At 40.3% G+C, this 23,547-nt stretch overlaps 1 protein-coding gene across 1 annotated transcript in view; it reads left to right on the top strand.

Annotated features, from left to right (window-relative positions):
* The first annotated feature begins 227 nt into the window (after window positions 1-227).
* The window catches only part of ANKRD50 (ankyrin repeat domain 50), a 44,992-nt gene continuing 21,672 nt past the window's right edge, over window positions 228-23,547 (top strand). The window contains exons 1-2 of the mRNA XM_040612182.1: window positions 228-393; window positions 1,507-2,809. Coding sequence (XP_040468116.1) covers window positions 2,331-2,809 — 479 coding nt within the window. The 5' untranslated portion in view covers window positions 228-393; window positions 1,507-2,330. The remainder of the gene's footprint in view (window positions 394-1,506; window positions 2,810-23,547) is intronic.

Here is a 23,547-nt window from a genome sequence, read left to right as displayed (position 1 = left end):
AGGCCGGGACAAAGCCCGGGGCAGCGGGAAGGGCGGTGAAGGGGCCGGCGCGGCAGTAGCGGCGAGCGCGCGCCCGTCTCCCTCCGCCTAAGGACTACTTGTCCCCAGATGTCAGGCGGCATCTACCCCCGCCCCTGCCGCCGCACGCGCTGGAGAGGAAGGGGGCGGGGCGGGCGCCGGAGGGGGCGGGGCGGCGGGGCGGGGCCGGGCCGGGCGGAGGAGGGTCAAGGAGGCGCCGAGGAGAGTACCAAACGGGCTGAGGCAGCCGCGCACCGGGCTGGCCGCGGGCCTGGCACGGCGGCGGCCCGGGGGCGGGAGCCCGGAGGAAGAGGAGGGGCGCGGCGCCGCGGGGCGAGCCTGGAGCAGGAGCGGCGGCTGGGGCGACGGCTGGAGGTGAGGGAGCAGCGGTGGGGAGGCCCCTCGCCCGGCCGCGGGGGAGGCGGCAGCGGGTCGCCCCTGGCGGGGCGGCGGTTGGGACGGCGGTTGGGGCGGCGGGGCGGGCGGCGCTGCGCTGTACCTGCCGCCCGAGGCTGGGCGGGGGACTGACACCGGTGCGCGGCGGCGGGGCGGGCGGGGGCGGCGTGCGGGGTGTCCGCCGGCCGGCTGGCAGCGGGGTGCGGCGGCGGGGGCCGGCCGGCTCGGCGGGGTGGGTGTGCGGTGCCCGGGAGCTTTGTGCGGAGCCGGGTGTGGGTGTGTGTGCGCTGGGGGAGGGGAGCGGAGCGGGGGACAGGGCGTGTGTGCTCCGCGCCGGGGCTGTGAGCAGCAGATGAAGGGCGGGCGGGGAGGGGGGAGCCTCCCAGCTGCTGGCTGGGCTCGGGCTTTGCTGGAGGGGAGGCGGCCGGGCTGCCGGAGTGACTTTTGAGCCGTGTGTGTGACTGTGCCTCGGCTGAAAGGAACCGGAGCGCGGGGTTCGAGCCGTTTTGGGGGTTGGTTTGGGGCCGGGGCCGGGGGGTGTCGCGGTGGGGCGGGAGCAGGGCCGAGGGGAGCGGAGCGGTGACAGGGGCGGCGGCGGGGGGGTGAAGCCGTGACCCCGGAGTCCGCCGGTCGCCCCGCTGCCGGCCAGGCGCGAACAAAGAAGTGTGCGGGGAGCCCTCGGCAGCTCGCCCCGTAAAATAAACTTCAACAAAATCCCGTAGCCGGCAGCAGGAGAATTGGGTGAAGAGAGAATGCGGTGGCGGAGCCTTGCTCGGCAGAACGTTTCTGAGGTGAAGGGGTATATTCAGTTCTCCTCCGGAGAAAACGAAAGACGTACTGCTCCTGTGGTTTTGAGGCCACTGTCAAATCTGTTTATTGTCTTTTGTCCTGTCTCTTTTTGTACGTGGCTAACTGTACCTTGTAATAACAAATCTATTTAAAATTTAAAGGCTTTCTAGACAAATCTGATTTAATAGGACAAACAGAAATAAAAAATAAGAGCCCTTGGTTTTACTCTTTGTTGTCTGCCTTTGCAATTTACTGAATTATGACTTGCATGCAGGGTTAAAAGTGCTGTCTTCTTTATTTCAGAGCTCTAGGGGAAGATGTTGTCTCTCCTGACATCTTGTGATTAAGATACCTGAGAACAGGTTCAGTAAGAATCCAAGTTCCTGAAGACGACACTTAATGAATTTATTGAAATAAGAAGCTGTAAATATGGTTTTTTTTCCTGTCATCTGTACTGCGTAAGAAACCATAATCTGAAGCACTTTTCAGACACTTGCCCAGATGTACGAAGTCTGCAAAGCTCACTGTCCAAACTGACCGTTTCTTAGCAAGTGGTGCTTACCCACATTTGTGGTATGTATATAGTACTCTGAAGAAAAATCTCTTTCTCTATAAAATTCCCAGAAGGAACATTTTATTATGGACAGCTTTTTCTGGATGTATATCCAGATAGATTAATGCCTAGAGCTGAAAGGCATTTAGTGTACACTGAAAAGTTGGCTTTCCCTCAGTTTTTCCAGATGTATTGTCTCCCCTGTATACTGGGAACACGCACAACTGCATAAACTGCAGATGCAGCCATGGAGCTGTGTGAACTTTTGAGCCATATGAGAAGTATTGTTGAGCGTTGGTATCAGACACCGCTTCATGATGTCAGCTGAACTGTGATTGTGTTATGCTAATCATAATAAAACATACAAATGGAGTGACACCCTTCCTGAGAAGAGGCTGTTAAGTTTTACAGGAAAGGTTAACTGATTGTCGTAACCTCTGTCAAGTTCTGTGCAGAAGACTTTTTTTTTTTTTTTTTTTTTTTTTTTTCTGTGCAAGATGAATGCCTGTCTCCCTCCTCTGAGATGTTGAAGGTGTACTGCTTATGACAGATCCAAGAGAAGAAGCTTTATAAAATGGCTCAAACCAGCTTGCTGCAGGGAAAGCAGTTTTACTGTAGGGAGTGGGTTTTCCACAAGCTTCAGCATTGCCTCCAGGAGAAGGCTAACTGCAGCAGTATTGCTGCCAACAAACCATCTCTTGTAGCAAATTCTGGGAATAATACCAGTGTTGTCTCTGGGAAAGGAGCTGCCTGGGGTGTATTGTTGGTAGGAGGGCCTGGTAGTGGGAAGACGGCCCTCTGTACTGAGCTACTGTGGCCAAGCTCACCTGCAAACCTACAAAGAGGCTTACATCGTCAGGCTCTAGCCTTCCATTTCTGCAGGGCCCAGGACTCCGACACGCTGTGTGTTGGAGGGTTTATTAGAGGTTTAGTTACACAAATCTGCCACAGTGGACTGATCCAGGGATATGAGGACAAACTAAGAGATCCTGCTATTCAAAGTCTCTTGCAACCCGGGGAATGTGAGAGGAACCCTGCTGAAGCATTTAAAAGGTAAAAAAATAAATTTAAAAAACCCTATTGAAAATAAAACCCAAATTAAAAAAAAAATATGCTGGCATCTGTTTAGGTCTTCCTTCCAGAGAGTCTACAATGCAGACAGTTTAAAACATGTTTGTTTCTGGCTTGTAATCTCTGTCCGAGCTTGCAGACCTACAATGGAAAAACCTAAGTTTGTCCTTATAGCTAACATAAATAAATACTTGCTTTGTAAACAAAATTTATTATTAATAGTGAATTTATTTATGTGTGTATTAATACCCTCAGTTGTAACTGGTGTTTTGGAAAGACTTTAAAGTAAATGACTTCAGAGTGGAAGATACCTAGTCAGTGGCCTTCATGTGCCATAAAGATAGGACAGTTGTCTTTCGTAAACCTGAAACTGACCTTACAGGACCCTTGCAAAAGCTTCCCATACCATGCTGTGTCTAAGAGGAAACTTGACTAAATGGATCTCTGGGTCTGATCCATCACATCAGTTTTAGGTTTGTCTAAAAATATGTGGCAGGAAAATGTCAATTAACTCCTTGTGTTGCTTTTCACAATATGCACGGATTATGTCAAATCTTTATTGCTACTTGTGAATTAAGTACTCCAAAGCGTTGAGGAGATCAGAAATGTATCAAGGGGGCTTACCCTGCCCCTTGGAAGGTATGTCAGCTAAGCTGAATGAAAATATTTATTTTTTTTAGTGTTCCCTAACTGAACTTGCTTGAGTATGTCATTAAGAATATTGTTACTGTAATTACATTAATATGCATGTAAGTGTTTATATCTGTAGATCGCTTAGAACAAGGTGCTGTCTTGAGCACAGCCTTCGCAAGCATGGGTCGATCAGTTTTTATTCCTTTGAGTCACAATGAAGGAAAGTTCAGAGAGGATAAGGCTTGTATGTAGCAACAGAGCTTTAATCAATTGTGTTGCCAGTATAAAACTTTCCTGGAATATTAGTTAAACTGAAGTTCTTTAGTATTGTGTAGTACCTTTTGCGGTACTTAAGAGTTTATTGGATAGTATTTGCAGTATATATATATAAAAAAAAAAGCCTTTCTTTTCCTTTTTGGGTTTTTTTTTTTTTCCCCGACTACTGTTTGAGTAAACAAGTACTGAGGTTAAACTGTAGTTCTTGCTCATATTGTCGTGGTTGTGTAAAAGAGCCTTCTTGTTCTGATGGCTGTTACGTCCTTGCCCACTGAATAAACAGGATGCGTGTCTACATTGTTCTCAGTGTAGTGTCTTAAAACAAATAGTCTAAACCAAAAATACGTCGTCTTTTTTTTTTTCTTGCTAAGTGAAAATGCAACTCCTAGCAGCTATTAATTTCAGAAGTATTAAGCCATCTCAGTTTCTAATGACTAAAAACTGGGTGAAAGCATCTATAAATGGAATAGCAGACTGGATGTCTAGCTTCAGGCAGTCTTTTAAAAATCATGGAAGTGGATTAATCTGAGGACTAAGAGCCTGTTTATATTTAAAAGTCTATTACAAGGAAATCTTAGTAATTTAGTAGAGGCAAGTTCTCTGTAAGAGCTGGAAACTTTCCTCTGTTCAAGATGATTGTCTTACGCCAAAGAACAAGAGTCAGAAAAATGTCTTTAGACTTAAATGTGATATAGAAATACAAAAGATACTTGTGAGTCAGACTCGGCTTTTCAGATAAGACTGCTTCTTATGAACGCAGGGTTTAATAATGATGGGTTGAGTATTGAGGTCAGTATACAGGGTTCTTGGGTTTTGTACTGGAAGAATAAAATACTACACAATGTCTTTGCCTTCTCAAATTTTGCCGCAGTGATTGTGAACTCTTATTATTATTATGCTAAAATTCTTATGTTGTAGTACAGGGTTTTTTTATATTCTTTTTTCCTGGCCCTTCGTGTATTCCCTTGCAGCCTATCTACCCTGATCTCCTGCTCGCAAAAGCAGCTGTAGTAGATAGTCTTCGTTCTCATGTTTCAGATTTAAGGGAGATGAGGTGTTAGGAGACAAGGTCCTGTACTGGGAATATAAGTTTTCAGCACTGTGGCAGGGGACCAGGAGACAGCTGTTGACAGCAGAACAGCGAGCTTGTTCTGCTGCCTGTGATACCATAACTGTCCACAAACAAGAGGAACCTGGAAACCCCCTTTCCACCATCAGATACCTCAATCATTTGTTGATTGAACTTCCATTAATATATAAAGCATGCAATAAATGTTTAACAAAAATTTATTGGTTTTCATGGTTTCTTAGACTTAGCACTGAGCACTTATGTATTCTGGTCTGATGTGTTTATGTATGCCCTCTGTTAAGTGAAGGTTGTTGTAATGTGAAATGAGTTCTAGGAGGACTTACCAGTCAGCTGATTGCCTTTTTCATTGTCTAAAGGCATTGAAACAGCATAAAGCTCTTGGCTCAATGCTGCTTGGATTTTACCTTATTTTAATTTGTTCAGTAGGAGAGGGGGAGAATCTTTAAAGACACTGATGAATTTTTGCTCTGTGTGGCTGCTCCAGACTTGGTGATGTATTCATGGCCTAAAATGGAAAGAATTCTCTTCAAAAGTGCTAAACAAGATTACACCATTCTATTTTTGTGCTAATTGTCCTACAAATAGTAAGAAAGAAAATCTTTCTAATGCCTTGTAACGTGGCAGTTAACTAACAGACTTTATATTGTGAATCTTTTTCTGAAGAACGGTTTTTGTTTTGGGGTTTTTTTTAAGTTTTTCAGAAACTCTGATGGTCATAGTGCACGTGATGACCTGGAGAGTTAAGGCTTTTCTCCTGCTTGAATGTCTTCTCTTAAGATTCCCTCATGTATTTATAATCTCAACACACCCTAAAAAGTCTTTCAGGGGTGAATCTTGCAGATTTAGAGAGCTGGAAGGGCTGATTTATACAGGTGTATCTAACAAGCATTTGTTGCTGCATTGACAGCTGAGAGGAAGAGCTGCTACTTACAGGACCCCTCCTCAGGCCCTTTCTCATGCGTGCAGTACTGGAGCAGAAAGCAGCCTTAAACATAAGGGAAAATGCTGAAGCCTCACAGGCAAATTTTATGTGAAAGCGAAGCAGAAAGTATGAAGGAAATGGCAAAGCATGTTACAGACTCCAAAAGTAAGAAGAAATGATGTGTTAAACTGAAAGAACTGAAAAGGTCTATTAGGCTATTCTTCCCTATTTAAATAGAAAAGTCAAAATCGGAATAACCCAAATTTTGCAATACTAGGATTGTGAATGGGGGTTGATTTTGGGGGTTTGCTTCAGCAAGTTTATACTTCCAGCAATTGGTAGGAATGCAGGCAGCTTTCAGTTATCCAAGGCCATGCAGATATATAGAGGAACTCTGGTATAAATGATGGGTAACACTGAAATTTATGCAGGCAAGGCTGTAAAAAGACATCTACCCTTGTGATCCTGGCTTATGTTTTCCAGACAAAGGAGATAATGTGAAACACCTTCAGGCAGTAGGGGAAGGCACATAATTCTCATGTCTTGTGCTACAGTTAGGATCAGTATTGGTGGTGGAAGGCAGAGCTTGGTTAATTCACAGCCGACAAAGTGGATGTTACTAGAAATATAGACCTATTTTACCCTTCAGAGTTGATTTCTTCTGCAGCTATTGCTCTGAGGTTAAAAGACATCTGTGACCAGAGCTCCTGAGTCAGAGAACTCGGAGATAGAACATGCCTGTTAAGTAACCTAATGGTTTAAGCTTGTACTAAACTCACCTTTAGTGCGCCTTGGTCAAGTACAAACTTAAAGCAAAATTTGAATTTTGTTTCAGTGGATTACTGAAATTAATACATTGCTGACATTAATAAATTCCCCCAAAACTCTGATCTCCCGGTATGTTGGTGCAGATGGTGCTGCTTTCCTGTCACTCACAGAATAAGTTTCTTGCTGTCTTCTGTATGTCTTTTCAAGACACTTCCAATCTTGTAAGACTGTTTTCACATACTTATTTCTCACATACTGCATTTTGGTCACGGATGTTCAAATGTCTTTTACTTGTGAAGTGTCCTGAAACTCTATTACTAAGGTACTTCTAATACAGTTACTTTAAGAAAAATGGTCTGATCAAAGAGGTTTTTACTGGGGGGCAGAATGAAGCTATGAAATAGATTTCCACTGATTTGCATTACTGAAATTGCATTCCCATGCAAACAGCCATCCCTGATTGGTAGGGACTCAAGAAAAGAACAATTTGGTTGGGGGTAGGGGGGTGGGGTTGGGTGAAGGACAGGACAAAACAACCCCAGAAAAAGCTGCTGAACAAACTTACGATTGTATAAGAAATTTATAGGGTGGTGAAACATTGGAACAGGTTCCCCAGAGCAGCTGTGGGTGCCCCATCCCTGGCAGTGTTCAGGGCCAGGTTGGATGGGGCTGGAGGCAGCCTGGTCTAGTGGGAGGTGTCCCTGCCCATGGCAGGGAGTTGGAACTAGGTGCTTTTTAAGATCCCTTCCAACACAAACTGTTCTATGATTCTATGGGGTTTTTCTCCAGCTAATGTTACATCTCCTTTACATAATCTAATACGATGGGAACTATGCCCCAGAACTTAAGTATTCTTTTCTCATTAAGGACACCAGTTTTCTTCTTTTCTGTGCACACTGGTGCTAAATTCAGTGTCATGGTTCCTTTTGCAGGTTCCCAGACAATCACAGCTTTTCTTCTACTTCTAACTCCTGATCTCTGCTACTCATACTTGAAAGCCCAGAGAGTTAACTAAGCCGGAGAGGTGACAAGAGGCATACACACCAGAACTTTAACAGCAATAAAGAATTGTTGGATGTTGCAGTTTCTCTACACCCTAGTGCTCTGTGAAGCTGTACTAAGTATCTATGGTGTAGTTCCTTTGTGTCTGCGTGCACAACAGATTTGCATTGTAATGGAATGTGACCAATAATGCTAAGTGATATAAAAACTAAAGCAGTTTTATAGTTCTCTAGAATATGCAAATATCTGTAGACTTGATAGTAAAAAGTATGAGAGGTCATGTAAGGTTTCATGCTGACTGCAAGTTTGAAGCAGGGGTTTATTTTGATTGAAACTGAAAGCTGCCTTGTATGAGTCATTTGCGTGGACAGCATTAATGTACAACAGATTTTGTGCCAATAGCTGTTATCTGTGTAAAGTTACTTTTACCCGTTTGGAGGAGGACTCCAAAGGATCAAGCTTCTGGTATTTCACGTTTGGTGATATGATGGAAATCTTGCAAACAGCAGAATTCGGAGTAAAACCTAGGATTGTCAGCCAATGCCAACAGGCATTTCCCCCCCCCCCCCCCCCCCCCACCTGTACTGGCTGCTCATGCTACTGTTTTTTTGTTGGGTTTTTTTTTTTTTTTTTCCTTCCCTGTGTTTCCCTTGAGAGTGGTATATCATCAGAAGGTTGCAAATTGTAGGTGTTTGAGAGAGCTTTTACCCTTACGTAAATGATAAGGGAAAACAAGTTTTATTTCAAGTTCTGGATAGTTTGTTGGACAATGTAGAAAAACACAGGTTTGTTCAGCAAATGTTCTGTGACTGTTGTCAGGGGACTTTCAATCTGCAGTACTGAAATGCCATTTTTCTTACCATTTATTTAGCATAGATGAAGGAACAGGTTTAGAAATTGAGCTGTATGCAATAACAGATGAAGTGTGAAGAAGCTGTTCTCTTTAGAACTTCTTGTATGATCTTTGAAGCCAGAAATATGATTCAAATTATCATGGATTGTATAGGCTGTATTGAGCAATTAATTAGTGAGCTTTTCACTTTTTTGGAGTAGCTTGTCTTGCTAATTGCAATAACTTAAGTGTTTCTTGGAGTAAATCTGAGAAGTTGAAGGCCAGCCCTCTTTAGTTCTCTCTTTTTTTTTTTTTTTCCCCTCTTTTAACTGGTTTATTTTCTGTTGTCCAAAGACAATGTGGAAGTTTCAAATCTACTTTAAACCTGAGGCCAGAGATTAATTAGAGTATCCTGACTTTCATGGGCTTAGTCTTAGATACTTTATCCTACAAAATTTGAATTTCTCTTGCTGTTGAATTAACCAATACATGGTTCTGCTGCTGTTCGTAGCGCTCAGTGACTGCTGTGAAAATAAACAGTGTTAATGTTGCTCTGGAGGGGGTGAGGTGTTAGGTAGCAGGTGATATTCGGACTACTCTCAGCTTTATTTCTACATGAACTGCATTTAGTAAAAGTGTGGGTTTACCATGAGCTTAGGAGGGATTGAAATCAAAGATATGCTGAGAGGCAGTATATTGGAGGCAGTTATAGATGCTTGAGCTTGGGCTACTGGGAACTTGAAAGCTGCTGGGATTTCTATCAGTTTATTGTATAAGACATTAGTAATTCAATATTAACCTTCTTATAGCAAAGAAGTGCCTTGAATATCTCCAAGTCTCAAAAACTCTCCCAAAGTGATCTACATCTTTTTCTCTAGTCTTCTGCTGTCTTCTGGAAAGGGCTGCTACACAGCCTTTCCCTCTGTTTCTGCAGCTCCAGTACAGTCTCGGTAGCTGCAGCTTTGCAGCAGTGACAAGGAGGGTGTTAACATAGATCTTGTCAGACTCTCTAATTTTGCAGAGCTATAAGTGGTAGAAACAAAGCCAAGGACTAACTGTATCCTGTTCCATGTGAAGAAAGATCTGAATGCGTAATAAATTAATTTACAAGACCCTTCAAAGAAGACAGTTGATAAACTTCCAGTATGTTTATTCATTTACCACTTGTAAAGTTCAAATGTGCAAGTGACCGATTTCAACCACTAGAGAGAAGGCTGGAAAGGGACCTCAGAAAATCAAGCCTGCTATCTCCTTCCCCAGACAGAAGAAACCATGTTTGTTTCTAAGAGATGCTTGCTTCATCTGCTCTTACACTTCACAATTCCTACCAGAAAAAAATTTCCATATGTCTAACCTGAGGTTTTTTTCTTGCTGTAGTCTAAGTTTGTTACTACCTACGGTATTCTTGAGAGACATGGAGAATAGATGCCATCTTTCCTTTTTGGGACAGCCCTTTATGTATTTGAATACTGCTTTATTTGCTTGCATCTTTAAATTAAAAAAATCCAACTTGTTAGTCTTCCTTCAGAGGTCACACCTAAGAGTGTGACATTTAAAAAATCCTTAGCTAAGTAAAGTTTTCTGTATGTAAAGGGAATTTTTCTTAGCAACATTTTAAATGTGTAAATATGCAACATGTTACTTCTGTGCTTTCCCAGAATTTTGTCCGTTCCTACATCTTTCACTTCTGCTTGACTAGAATCCTGAAGCTAAGCTGGATCCTAGCCCAGAGGAACTTGATCTGGTACAAGATTGAATTCTCATTTTAGTAGGAGCCGTAATAATTTTCAGTTAAAAGCAAGCTCATTTCATTTAAAAGTGAGCTGTTTTGTGCTAGGTACCTTTGTTGCAGACTTCCTGTGGTGCATCAATGGGTTGTTCAAGGTCTCGGCACCTACGGCGTGTCAAGGAAGTGCAAGCAGTGCTCTAGCAAGCGAGGTTCTTGGTGGTCTTTCCCATGTAGTCTTCTGCCTGTTTCTAGTCTCAGTTTGAGATTCTGCAGAAGATGGGTGTTGGAATGACAAGCTCTCAATTCTGTGCAATTTAAGGCTAGATTTGTGGAAGGATTTAAGTCTCTCTGCTTTTTGAAGAACTTAAGGCTGGCGAATGTAGTCATGCCAAAACATAAGGAACACATGCCTCTATCACTGACAGTACTGTGTACTCAATTTTAATGGAATAATTAGGGTTTGATCTGGTGAAGAAAGGTTGTGTCAAAAATGCGTACCTTCAGCACCAAGTGGCAGAGGTACTTTTTAAAATAAGTTGTTAACTCCTGTGGAATTTCATCAGGACTGGATGGTTTTGCAGTCTTTAGCTCCCTAGTAGATTGATCTTCATGCTGTGGAGGCTTACACTTAAATGATTGTGTAGTGAGAGATATAAAATATTAAAAATAGCAGACAGACTTCAGCATAAAGGCTTTTACAACTCTTTGTAGGAAGCAGCTACATGTAAGCTGATATCTGCAAGATCAAAAGAAGTTTTGAGATCTAATGAAGAAAAATGGTGAACAAGTCGGTCTGTATGAAGGAAGTCAGGAACAGTACCAAAAAAAAAAAAAAAAAAGCATTGCACTGAACCTTGGTACTGTCTTCCGTGTAGTGGTGTCGTGTAAAGATGTGAACTGCAGTGTATTAATGCTAAATCTGTGGTCAAATTGTCTTCAGTGTAGCTTACTAGTTACAACAGTTCAAGGAATTGAGTACAGTTTCTGTGCTGACTTTCACTTTTGTGTGGTATGAGTCTGTTAATTTATAAATTATCTACATATTTGTCATGTATGTTAGAGGCTTCTAGTAAATACAACATTTGTCTATGTTTTAATTATTCAGTAACGTGATTTATTTTATAGTTAAAGATGACAGAGGCAGGTCACCGACTGAAAATCACACCCATTTGTGAGTGAGATGAAACTATTTTGGTAAGAGCATGCACGGAAGGTTAAAAAGAATCTGCCAACTCAGCTGGTATTTCCAGCTCAGTGGAAGTGAAGTTGCAGAAGGTAAATTGGTATTTCATAAAGTTGCTCTTGTGAGAACATCTTGACTCTGGGGCTTCTGATTCCTAGTATGTACCTGTAATATGTAACTGATGCTTTAGACTTTTAACGGACACTAGGTTTCATAGAAAACGCTGTGTTCTGGTGCTCTTTAGACTATTAGAAAGTTGAGCATTTCCTGAAGCTTAAGTACTTTGTGGCATGTTTCTCTTTAGGCTTTTCCCTTAAATCTGTGGAGTTAACGGGTCACATAGCAACAGTTGGTGTTTCTGCAAGAGCAAGTTGTATGTTCTTCTCTCATTGTATGGAAGCACTGCATACAGACTGAACATAATACCATTTAAGGTTTTAACCTTTTCAGTTTAAATTACCATAAGAAAGTTTCCCTAAGGCATTTTAATAATGACAACTTACATAGACCTTTTTGTCTCCTACTTCTATAGGCATTAACATTTTGCCTTTAATCTATGTGGCTCAGTCTTAAATCTTACAGGTTTTCCTATAAGCTGTTTAGTTAGGTGGACCTTCATAGCAATTCTCACTTGTTAATTATTTCCCTTCCCTCCAGTTTTCTATGCACATGTTCATAGCGAGTGGAAGGGTTTAAGTTTCTCTTCTTTTTTTCCTTTTTAATGAAAAAAATGAAAAGGATTTGGTGGATTGTGAAGTAGAAAGGACTTAGTGTGTCTAATATACTGTGAAAAGATAGTACTGAGATACTGCCTTCTGAAAGTGTTAGTGAAGCAATACATTGAAGAGGTTTCAGTTTCTTCCATGTGCTGATGTAGACAATACACTGGGAATGGTGAGAAATCTTCTATCTTTATCTAGAAGCAAGAATATTTTGAGTAGTTAATGCAGAGACACTTCATGTTTGAAGAATTACTGCTCAAGAAGAAGTAATTAGGAAAAAAAGGCAAGTGTGATTGAAAAAAATGTTAGAAGGTAATTATGTTGAAATAAGCATTGAGTTTTATATAGGTGTTCAAAGGTATTAAAGAGGAGGTGCCACAGAGAATGTGAGTGGGTAGGTTCCTGGTACACTTAATGACATCAGAATGTGATGGGGTGGCATGAAAGAAGAACTGAAAATGAGATCAAGAAAAGAAGGCAAATGGGGAAATTTACTTTCTCTCATGTCAACAAATACAATCATATAAATGATGGAGAGGGGCAAAACAATTGCGATTGAAGTCCTCTGTGTAGCGTGTTTGCAGATACCTTCTCACAAAAAAAAGACTAAAAAGTCTTTGTTGTTGATGGTAGGCAATAAAAGTTCTTGGCTCAGTTTTGGATGCTGTTGTTTAAATTGACAGGACTGGGAGTAAAGGGTCATATGTGAGTGGACTTTCGATCCACGGCCCATGAACAGTGCCTTTTCCTTGTGGTTTTTTCCTTTGTCACGTACTAATAAGAGTTGGTAATACTGCTGTTTGTGTGAAGAAGGGGAGATGAGCATCTGGGTGCACAGATGCAGGCTTGTATGCTAAAGATCCGTGATATCTTTGCAGTCAAAAGAGATTAAGAGGAAGGGGGCGTGGCAGCATCTTATTTAAGGTTACTTGACGAATTGGTGAGCTGTCCTAGAAGAAAGAGAAAACTGTTGGGGAGCTCTAGGTTGGTTAGGGAAAATACCAGCAGCATAGAGACCGCATTAATGGGCAGGTATGAATGAACCATGTGAGGAAGAACTGTTAAGAATGGGATTACAGCATGATTTCCATCTTAAAGCAGTTCGTTAACAAATCTTGGCTTAACTACGTTAGCTGTCCTGCAGTGATGGTGAGCATGATACAATCACTAAGCTGTCTATCCTTCTACACTTTGATGAAGTAGAGTTCAACAGGATGTTGGAAAAAAACCCTCTGTAGGTAAAGTGCAGCTGATACACGATAAAAGAAATTGTCCTATATGATTTTTAATTACCCTAAATTAGCAAGAGAGTATCCGTTCTGCCTTCACTAAAGATGGAGACTGAAGTAGTCAACAACACAAAGAGTTTAAGAAAGAGGAATGTTAGGAACTCTTCTGTTACTTTTCCTTGCTGTTGCACTGGTATGTATGATGGCAGTGGTACCAACATGCATTAGTTTTGACTAGTCTAGAAATACTTCGGTAAACTTCCCAAACTTTTACTGCATTCCATTGACAAGTCTATTTATCGGTTTGGTTTCAGTTGCTTTACTGTGTATTGGAGAGTGTTGCCTCTTTCTTTGCTTCAGCTGTGTTCCACTTACTTTCTCTTAAAAGTTGAAGACAAAAATATTTTTTCACCAGATTTGTAACAGGTACTGCACATTCACATTAGATTTGATTTTTATGATTTCAGATGTACTTTTTTCCTTAGTACCTGCTTCTATTTTGAATTATTACAATGTTGCCATCCACAGTAAACATTTTGTGTATAATTTGTTGTGGGGCAGGGGGAGAGGAGGAGCATGTAGTTTCTGTCACTTGTATTGTAGTTAAAGCTAAAAATAGATTTTACTAAATATAAAGCTATACAGTCAGTTCCAAAGTTAAATGTATCACAGCTGTAAGATAATGGAATCAGCTTCACATGGTGCTAACCTAACAATGTTTTTTGAAGTCAATTATAAAGAAGGTACAGAAAGGATCTGTAGGAGATTTACATTCAAACTGAGGAAACCATATCTGCTTGGGGATGGGGGAGGAAAAAAAAAGGACAAACAGACCATAAGGTAACTAATACAGACTCAGAGTGATGCATTAGGAACATATTCCCCAAAGTAGAATGCGCAGCAATGGGAGAATAATTTTGAATGGGACACATGAAAGTTGCTTTATCTGTTCTTTCTTCAACTAAGTGCAATTAAAGGTTAGGGTAGTCCCTTTTACTTGAGAAAATAACATGGAAAAAGATACGTGATAATGCAAACACAGAAGGAAAGCTATCTGAAGTACTTGACCAGTAAGGTAAAATCTTAACAGCTTTTCATTTGGTATCTGTGCAGAGGATTTTCTGAAAATGAGGTTGGACAGTACAATCCTGCAGTCGCTTCAACAGTTGCATGTGGGGTGCTTTGTGATGGTGTGCGATACAAGATGAAGGCAGGTATAGAGCAACTTGATTAGGGAATGATCAAGATTTCCACATGTCTGTTGTTGCAATTCAAGAACGCCTGTTCTGAAAAAAACATCTTGCTGCTGAAATAGCTGCTGCAACACCTCTTCTTTGTGCTTCCCAATCAGTGATACATATTTTTCTTTTGGAATCAAATGCATAGGAAAAATCTAGTTAATTTGGCAATTGTCAGACTGAACTATGGTAATAATAGTGACTGGTTTTGTATTGTGTGCATTATGCTATTGTGTTCTGCTACATGGTCATGGAATAATAAAACATAGGGTTGGCTGGGCAGTAAACTAGAATATAGCCTGACAAAAGCCACACAATTGAATGTATTCAGTATGGATTTCTACTTCTCTCATCTGGTTGGTTTTTTTTTGTTTCTTTTTTTGTGGCTAGCATTTCTCTCATGTCAAAAAATACAATCGTGTACAAGGAAAGCAATATCTATTTCTTTAGTTGTGTTTATGCTCTGCAGAAATCGAGACAGAAGAAATGGATTTTGCTATCTCCAAAATGTAGAATACCACCAACAAATTCAAATGCCTGGAAAGCTACAAAAATTTCGTTTGTCGTATCCTAATGTGTTCGGATAAACAAATATATCTAATACAAGCAGTGTTAACAAATACTAATTTTTATATGGCTAAGGAACCAGGTAGTTAATATGAAAAGCTGAAAAGACTGTATATTTCATGGTGCTGTACCTTTGGTTACATAAATGATTTTAAACTAACTTCATAATTTCAGTACATTCTGTTGCATATATAAGCTTGTTAAGTTTTCTTATTGTGGTACCCCACTTCTACATGTTGCGTTTTAACCACAGAATTATGAATATTTACAAAGTAAGTTACTGTCTTAACTTTACAGGTATGGAAAGTAGGTAATTCTTTCATTTAATAGTAGTTTTCAGTGAATCTGACTTGATGGTTTTATTTCAGGCATTTAATGTAAAGCGTACTTGATTTGACACCCCTTACCTTTTTTCTTTTTTTTTTTTTAAAGAAAGAGATTGAATTGTGGAAACAATGAGAATTTAGTTGATGCTTAATACAAAGAAAAGCAGTGATTTCTGACCCTAATAAAAGAGAGCTTCTAAACAACACCTGGTGGATTACAAATCCCAGGGGTAAATATAGATAACAGCAACTTAGACAACAGCTCAAAAACTGGGGGTGGAGGAGGAGAGGAAATAAGGTTATTCATATAGGGTCACAGGACAGACAAAGAGGAAGATAAGTAAGGTAGTAATCAATGCCTTAGGTGTCTTTATACTAACAGAAAAACAGATATGGGGTAAACAAGCAGAACTGGAAATATTAGTACACAGTCCAGATTGGTTTAAATGCTCTTAAAAGATTTGTCAGGATAAGATATATAACTGGTCTGTATAAAAAAAAAACCCCAAACAATAAATAGCTGGTTTAGGAGTTGCCTTGTATATCATATGCTTTCTTGTAGTTCTAGAATAAACTAGTTAAAGCCACTGAAAAATCTGTGAAGATACACACTACACATGGTAATAGTTTTACATATGTGATATCTACCTAAAGGTTTGTTGGTAAAAGTGTTTCCTTTTATGGACTGTAAATAAAACTACTTACCAACTACCCACGAGAACATCTTGTGTATCTAAAGACTTGCCTGCTTTGTCCAAGTAGAGTAGTTCTCAGTAACTAAGAGAGAATCCCACACCAGCAAGATCAAGTAAGCAAAGGGGTTTTTTAAGATACCAAAATGGACTTATCCAAGGTGCAGAATTTGGGTGATAAAGTCTACATGGTTGAAAATTTTGAATAAGAAAACGTAAGAGATGAACATTGGCTTGGAAAGCACGATATAAGCAGGAGACTCATATTTCTAATGTCAGAGAGGAGAAAATAGCTAGCGTGAAGACATAAATCTGCTTCAATCAGATTGTAAAGAACCAGCTGAGAAAATGAAAGACAACTCCTGGAGGTAGTGACTATGAAATTATCTTAAATATGTGATGTTTAGAAGAGGAGGAGAAAGAAGGATGAACTAAAAGCAGTGGACTTGGAGATACTGGTGACCTCAGATAACTTGTGGGTAAGCTCTCATGAAGACAAGTATAATGATAGAAAGGAATTAGCTGTAAAGAACACTGAGGTCTCCAAGCAGTACATTAAATGTCCAATTTGGTGAAACTGAGCTCCTCATCATTCATGTGTTAAACACTAGGAGGAAGACCGCAGAAAAAAAGTTGATCCACTACTGAATATGAAAGTGAAAGAGTAGTGTGAAAATGAGGGTAAACTGGGAAGTTCAAGGTGGATTGTTCATATTCCTGTGATTTGTGTTTTATTTGGTAATACATAATTCCATACATACATTAGCAAAAGGAAGACCACATCCACCAGGTGTTGGTCTGCTATACATTGGGGAGGACAACCTGATAGCACTGGGAAAGCTAAAATATTCAATGCTTGTGTGTATGACCCTTTCTTGAAACCAGTCTTTTTGCAGTCAGCTAACGTAATTAAAAACTAGCAACAAAGAAGGAAGATTACAGAGAAACATAGTCTGGACAAAACTCCCACCACAGAATAGGTGAGATGTTTTCAAACTGTTAGCGGATGAGAAGGACAGGTTATCTTTATCAGGATTGCTGAAAATTCAGAATTGAAAAAAAGATGTATGTTTAGTGCCTTGCTTTAAAAAGGGACAAAGTAGTGTGGGGAATTAGAAGTGTGTCAATTGAAATAATGCTGGAACAAATAATCAAATTATTTGCAAGCAGCTGGAAGATAAGAGTTGAAAAACAGCTACCGTGGTATGATATGGTTTGGTTTTGACTAACCTCTTTTTGCAGGAGACGGTAATACTGCTTGTGGGTAAGGGATAACCATAAATGTCGTTTTGACTCAGGAAGGCTTTGATGCTTACTCAAGACTTGTGCAAACAGGCTGTGTGCAAGATAGAACTATATTTGGCTATGTGTAAAAAGAGCTGAGTAACTGTACTTAGAGAGTAATTACCAGTAGTTAATTTTCAAACTGACACAGCACATCATGTAATGTTTCATAGAGGTCTGTCCTGCATCCGTCTCTTCTGGGTGTTACTTAATGGTCTGACTGGCTGAGTAGAGGGAAATGGTTATAAATTTTGGATGCAGCTGGCTTCCTTGTAATGACCCTAGTGTTATCCCTGGGACACAAGTAATAGGGCAGAAAGTACAAATTTAAATTGCAGGAAAACAGGTTAAGGTTAGATACGTGGAGGGGAAGGGGGAAACTTCCCAATTACGAGAATATTGAAGCACTGGAATAGGTTGCCTGGAGAGACAGAGTATTGATCAGTGGAAGTCTTTAGGAATGCCTAGAATAGTATCTCTCAGGGGCGACAGATGTAGAGCTGATTTGGCTGTAGGAAGGGGACTGTATGACCTTTCCACCGCTAAAGAACACAACTGGGAGAGTTCATGTAGAATAAATTACAATTTTATATTACGTGTTCAGGAAAACGTTTGCATTCTCTCTCCTTCGTTGGTCTCCTCTCTGCCTTTGGTGTGGACACAGATTTTTTTGTATGTCAGACTGAGTATAGAACATATTGTATATGTTAGCACATATGGCAAATATATTTCATTTAAAAATAGAGAGTGTCAACCTGCTCGTGGTAGCAGGTGTGAATGGTTTTCAGCTACAGTTGTCTGTCTTTTATAATAGCTGAGTTGTTTGCAAACTGTTCGAGGCAGTCCAGCTATTATGCCAAAATATTTGACCTTAAGGTTTCTCTTTTTCTAAGATTTCAAGTAAATCCACCAGTAGATCGGCTGGTAATGCTTTACAGCCAAAAATCACCACAATATATTTGTATGAGACAGCAGGAGTTCTCTAATCAATACGCTGTGGCTAGCATGCTCTGTTTACCTGTGAGGGATGGCGCTGGTTCTGCGATAAGCTTTGCTTTGTCTGGCCTGATGGCCTACAGCTAGCTTTGCGCTCTTTGTGGGACTGCAAGTCTGCTTTACAATTACAGATAAAATTCAGGTTGCTACAAGACATTGCAAAATCAGGTACTGAATTGCACAAGACTTGCCTGCTGCTTCTAATTCACTGCTTCAGAAAAGACCAGGCCCTAGCTTTATGTCCGTGTACTGTACCTAGAGCTTTCCCAATAGGTGATTCTCAGTGTTCGGGGTTTTTTTCTCTTTTCTGCTTTCTGCCTCTTCCTTTTAAATTTAAACTAGAGCCAGTTTGTCTTTCTGTGCAGCCTGTAAATAAATAATTTACTAGAAACAATAATTATATTATACTGTAGTCCGTGAGTGTCTGTAATTCCAGTATTGCACTTTGTCAGAAAGTCATAATCAGTTACAGTATACTTTATCATGTTGAAAAATTACAGAATGAGTACCTCAGCAACCTGATAAAATCTGTTGGTATGTACACAGGTGTGCACATGTCAAACTGGGTCGTTTCACTTTAACATTCTTAGCCATATGTTTTATTTTGCAGCTTTTTAAGTGTGGAAGTGGCCTATGCTTCACAGCCCTTGTATTTCTCAAACATTTCCACTGTTAGTTAAGGGTCCTGTGAGTATATTTTTTTTTAAGGGTGTTTTTACCAGTATGAGCAGCTGGGCGATTAGTAAGCAGCAAAGACCTGTATTACACAGGCATATATTGCTGGAATTGGGGTGCTATTACACAGAAAGAAGCTGTTGGGCTTGACCATTAGAATTTTCCTTTTAATCATTAGCCAGAATGCATTACGAGGGAGGTAAACAAACTGTTTACTGTCAGTCATCCACAGGACATAAATGCCTTGTCATAGGACAAAGTAAAACTGACTAATGTACAAACAGTACTGCAAGTAACTTGTAAAGATGCTCTAGTTTTGCTTTCGGTGTGAACACAGCTGCTGAAAGTCTTCTTGGAAAGAGGGTAATATTTCTTCAGCTGAGCAGCAGGAACTGTCAGTTTTATTAGAAGTGAAATTTACCTTTTTTTCTTCTATTGTCACCTGTACCCCATATGCAGTTTGGAAAACAAAAGAGAAAAAAAAAATCTGCTGTTGGTATATGTCTGCCTTTGCTGAAGCTTCTAACAGTCTTTAACCGCTTTATCTGTACCGGCTTCATTGTTTTAAATGCAAATTGGAAAGGGGGGGGGGGGGGATGGACACAGATTTAAGGGATTATATTCTGCTAACCACCCCCAGGTTTATTGTAATACACAAATGAACATGTGTCTGTAAGCTCATGAGGCAGTGGGGAGCAGGGTGGGGTATTTGCTGTCACTTGTGAGAATGTTTTAAGTACAGGGGTTTAAAAAAAAAATCCAGTTTTGCATTTTTTTCTATTCTTATACATTTATTTGTATTCCATGAACAGTGGAAGTAGTGAAAACCCTATTGTGTATAGATTTGTGCCCTTAGGTACCTGCATCCTTAGGTATCTTGCAATGAGCTGGGTTCCCCTCCGTAATGTCTGTGTAACACAATTTCTTCCCCTTTTCTTGATATGCAGCACCTCCAGCTCTTAACTACCCTAGAGAGACTTCTTCCCTGCGTGTCCCCCAGCAGTGGGCTGGGGAAGGTGGAGCTTCTGCTACACCTGATGTAGAGCTGGCAGAGGCAGCGTCAGCCTTCCACTTACTCATTAGGATTTTTGCTTAGGTCTGTGTGTGTGTGTGATTTTTAGGCAAAAATCCCACTACTACTTATGTTGCTGGCAAAAATTACTACAACATTATGTAAATATAGTTGGCTTATTTACAGTTTCACTATGTACTTCATTTTCTGTATTTTCTGATACAACATAAATGGAAATGAGTGTCTTAAAAATTAGATGGTGAATTGCTGCAATACATCACACTGTAAACCACCCATAAGAAAGAAGATGCTTGTCAGCTTTTCTGAAGATTGACTAGTGTTTGAGGAATTGTCTGTTTTATTATGTACTAGGTATTGTTAAACCCTTTATAGATAAATATATATATACACAAAGATATCCATCCAATATATATGTAGGCATGTTCCACCTATACTTTGATCTTCAATAATTCTTTAGATCAAATATGCAAACAAGCAATTTCCTTGTAAACTCTGAGGCATTCAGGTCTCATACAGAGGACAGCACTGTGTTGTCGCTCATATGAAAGTTGAATGTTTTATGAATTTCTGTTGGCAAATTGTTGCCAGTAGAATAATGAATTCAGGGAAAATTCAGGGAAAAATCATTGTGACCTTGATTGCTGATAGCAGTTGGTCAGCTCCACCATGTTGCTGGTTATCACCAAACCTATTCATCCAAGGTATTATGAATACGTTTTTTCAGCACATATATATACAGTCCTCAAGGAATTGCTTAAATTCCAAGAAATTACAATCCTCACAGAGTTTGTAGCTATTTTCTGTTACTCTGTGTGATCGTCTACTATTTTTTGTGACAGAATCGTGGCCTTAATATTAACTTAATTGTAAATATCGCATATGAACTGTCTCGCTGGCAAGGAATATAACTCTCTTAAAGACTCTGCATTTCAAAATGGAAAGATGGATTTTTTGGTTTTGGGTGTTTTTTAAGATGTTCTGTGGGGTTCTCAGCAGGGAGGTGATGGTGAACTCAAGCAGAATGCTAGCTTCCTAACATTTCAGAACTCCCAAAACCAGAGAGTGACAGGTGAGCTGAAGTAGAGCATAAGGGTAACCTTACCTGACAGCAATAAGCATCACTCAGAGCATTTAGCATCATTTTTAAAAATCAGTTTGGGATGTTTGCCTTACTTTTGTTGTACTAGTGTCCTGCAGTGGTGTGTGTTAACTTGCAGCACTGCCAATGACAGATTGTTCTTTCCAGCCTGACAAAATGCAACTTAGGCAGCAGATCCAGCCATGTTCAGCGTGATGATGTTGCACGTGGTCCAAAGCAGGACAAGCACACAGCATAGTACTATTAAGAAAAACTTAAGCAGAGCGGGAGAGGACAACATATGCAAAGTCTGAGCGTAAGCTAGCTGCTAGTTGAAAAGTAATTGCTGCTTGCGTGCTTGGGGTAATACGGCTCCTGTCTTGCTAGCCAGCCCAAAGCAACTTGTGTGGGCAAAAGTGTATCCCTGACCTATCTGACAGCATTGGCCCGGTGTGGAAAATAATGTAGTCCCCTGGGCTGGGGGTCTGCTGGGGGAACGTGCTTCATCAGCTGTAGGTCTGCTGGGCTGAAGGCAGGACCTGCTTCCATGGGCAGTTTGGAGCACTGCACCTCTCTGATTGCATTTACACCAATTCAGAGGCTCACTGCACGCTTGGCCAAAGTAGCAGCAAAGCTTGGAAGGGGACAGTAGGCTTCTCTCTGTAACACTGGTGAAAATGTTACGGTTTTGATCTGTGGATGCAAAATTGATTTCACATTCCACCTTTGCAAGAGTGCAGGTTCCACGCCCACATTCAGAATTAATCCTGAAGCTGACTCCCTAGCTCGAGTTTAGAGAGATTGTTTCCTCTGAATAAGATTGTTTAGAGGCATCTAATAGATTAAAATGAGGAGGAAAAGTTAACCTCTCAATAATTCAGGAAGGAAGGAAGGAAGGGGTGGGGGGAAGAGGTTAATTTAATATGCAGGGATTAGGAATATGTCAAATAGCTAGTGAATTTGCTCAAGGAATCTGGTGTAGAAGCATTTGCAAAAAAGCAAGAGGAGAAAACAAAGCTATGTGTGGGATAAAGATCCTGTCTGCTTTTTTACAAACTTTCTTTGGAAAGAGCAGAGTTTGTAAATTCCTGATGCAGATCTCTGGCATGGTTCTTGGCATCAGCGACTGTATCTGAAATACAAGTGCTAAACTATAACCAATTGGCAAGAAGGTGACTCAAAAGAGAGTTTGTTAAAGAATTGTCATACTGATGTAAAAAAAAAAAAAAGATAAGAGCCGTAGTAGTAGTTAAGCAGATTTCCAAATCGGTCATTTCTACCATGAAATTTGAAGTATTTCATGTCTTGCTAAAAGTAGCAGCACTTGGAGTCTGACAAGTGGAGGGGGAATTTTTTCTTCTTTTCTTTTTTTCTTCTGTTGTTTTTTTTTTCTCCTTGCTTCTTCTGGATTATTTAGTAGATGAGTTTCACACATCTTTTCCATGTGTTTGTCAGCAGTGAACGCCAGCAGCTGCATAGGGAAGAGGGACCCATTTTAGGGATAAGCTACGTTCGTGCTGTAACAGGCTTTGTAGAATTTAAGTGGGGACACAACTGAATTTCCTATGCACCAAAGATAATCAAATAGGAGGAATGCATTCATAAGTAACCAGGATTTATAACTTCTTTTGCTCCTAGAACTATTCATTAATTGTTGTTTGGCATTTTTGTTTGCTTTTTTTCTTTTAGCAAGTATGTGCATTCCACTGTGACTGTCTTTTCAGCCTTTGTGGACAATGCTGCTATCTTTCTACTTTGTTCTGTTGTGCCTTGGTATTTTTGTGGATTCAGTCTAAAAATGTCAAGGATAATCATAAGCAGAACTTCAGCATAGCCTATATATATTCCTTCCATATGTGGAAAATCATGTTTGCATGGGTACAGTCAACTCAGTAGCAATCCTGAAGAATTCTGTGGGATGGTTCGTTGTTCTGAGGACTCCTTATTTGCTAGAGAACATGTAAAACATCTTAGCTCTGCATAAAGTAGTTGTTACATTACATTGCCATTAAAATTAATTCCGTCATTTAAAATGCCTAATTGTGCTGGTTTCTCTAGAGACTTTGTGTTTTTACTAATTAATTTTGTTGTTTTAAATGACAAAATTTTAATTTCAGAAACTTTCTGTAATGATAACCACTTTTATACCTCTATTGAATATAGAAGTTATAAAGTTAAAGCTGTTACCCTTTCAGAAGGTAAAGAAAATCAACTTCTAATCTTTTGAGAGGCACTCTGCAAATTAGGCAATCTGTTACAACAGCCTGTGGATGAATCACGGTTTACGGAAGCACTTTAAGGCATTGATAATTCTGTGTTGATTTGTGCAATTCTATGCAAGCAAGAAACTGTAGCATGTAGAGTTATGAAGTCACATTATGGAGGTAAACATAGAATCGTTTATGTTGGAAAAGGCCTTTAAGATTGAGTACAGCTGTTAACCCA

Source organism: Falco naumanni, chromosome 1 (genome assembly GCF_017639655.2).
Source record: "Falco naumanni isolate bFalNau1 chromosome 1, bFalNau1.pat, whole genome shotgun sequence".
Lineage (NCBI taxonomy): Eukaryota > Metazoa > Chordata > Aves > Falconiformes > Falconidae > Falco > Falco naumanni.
This window is presented reverse-complemented; position numbering and strand designations above follow the sequence as displayed.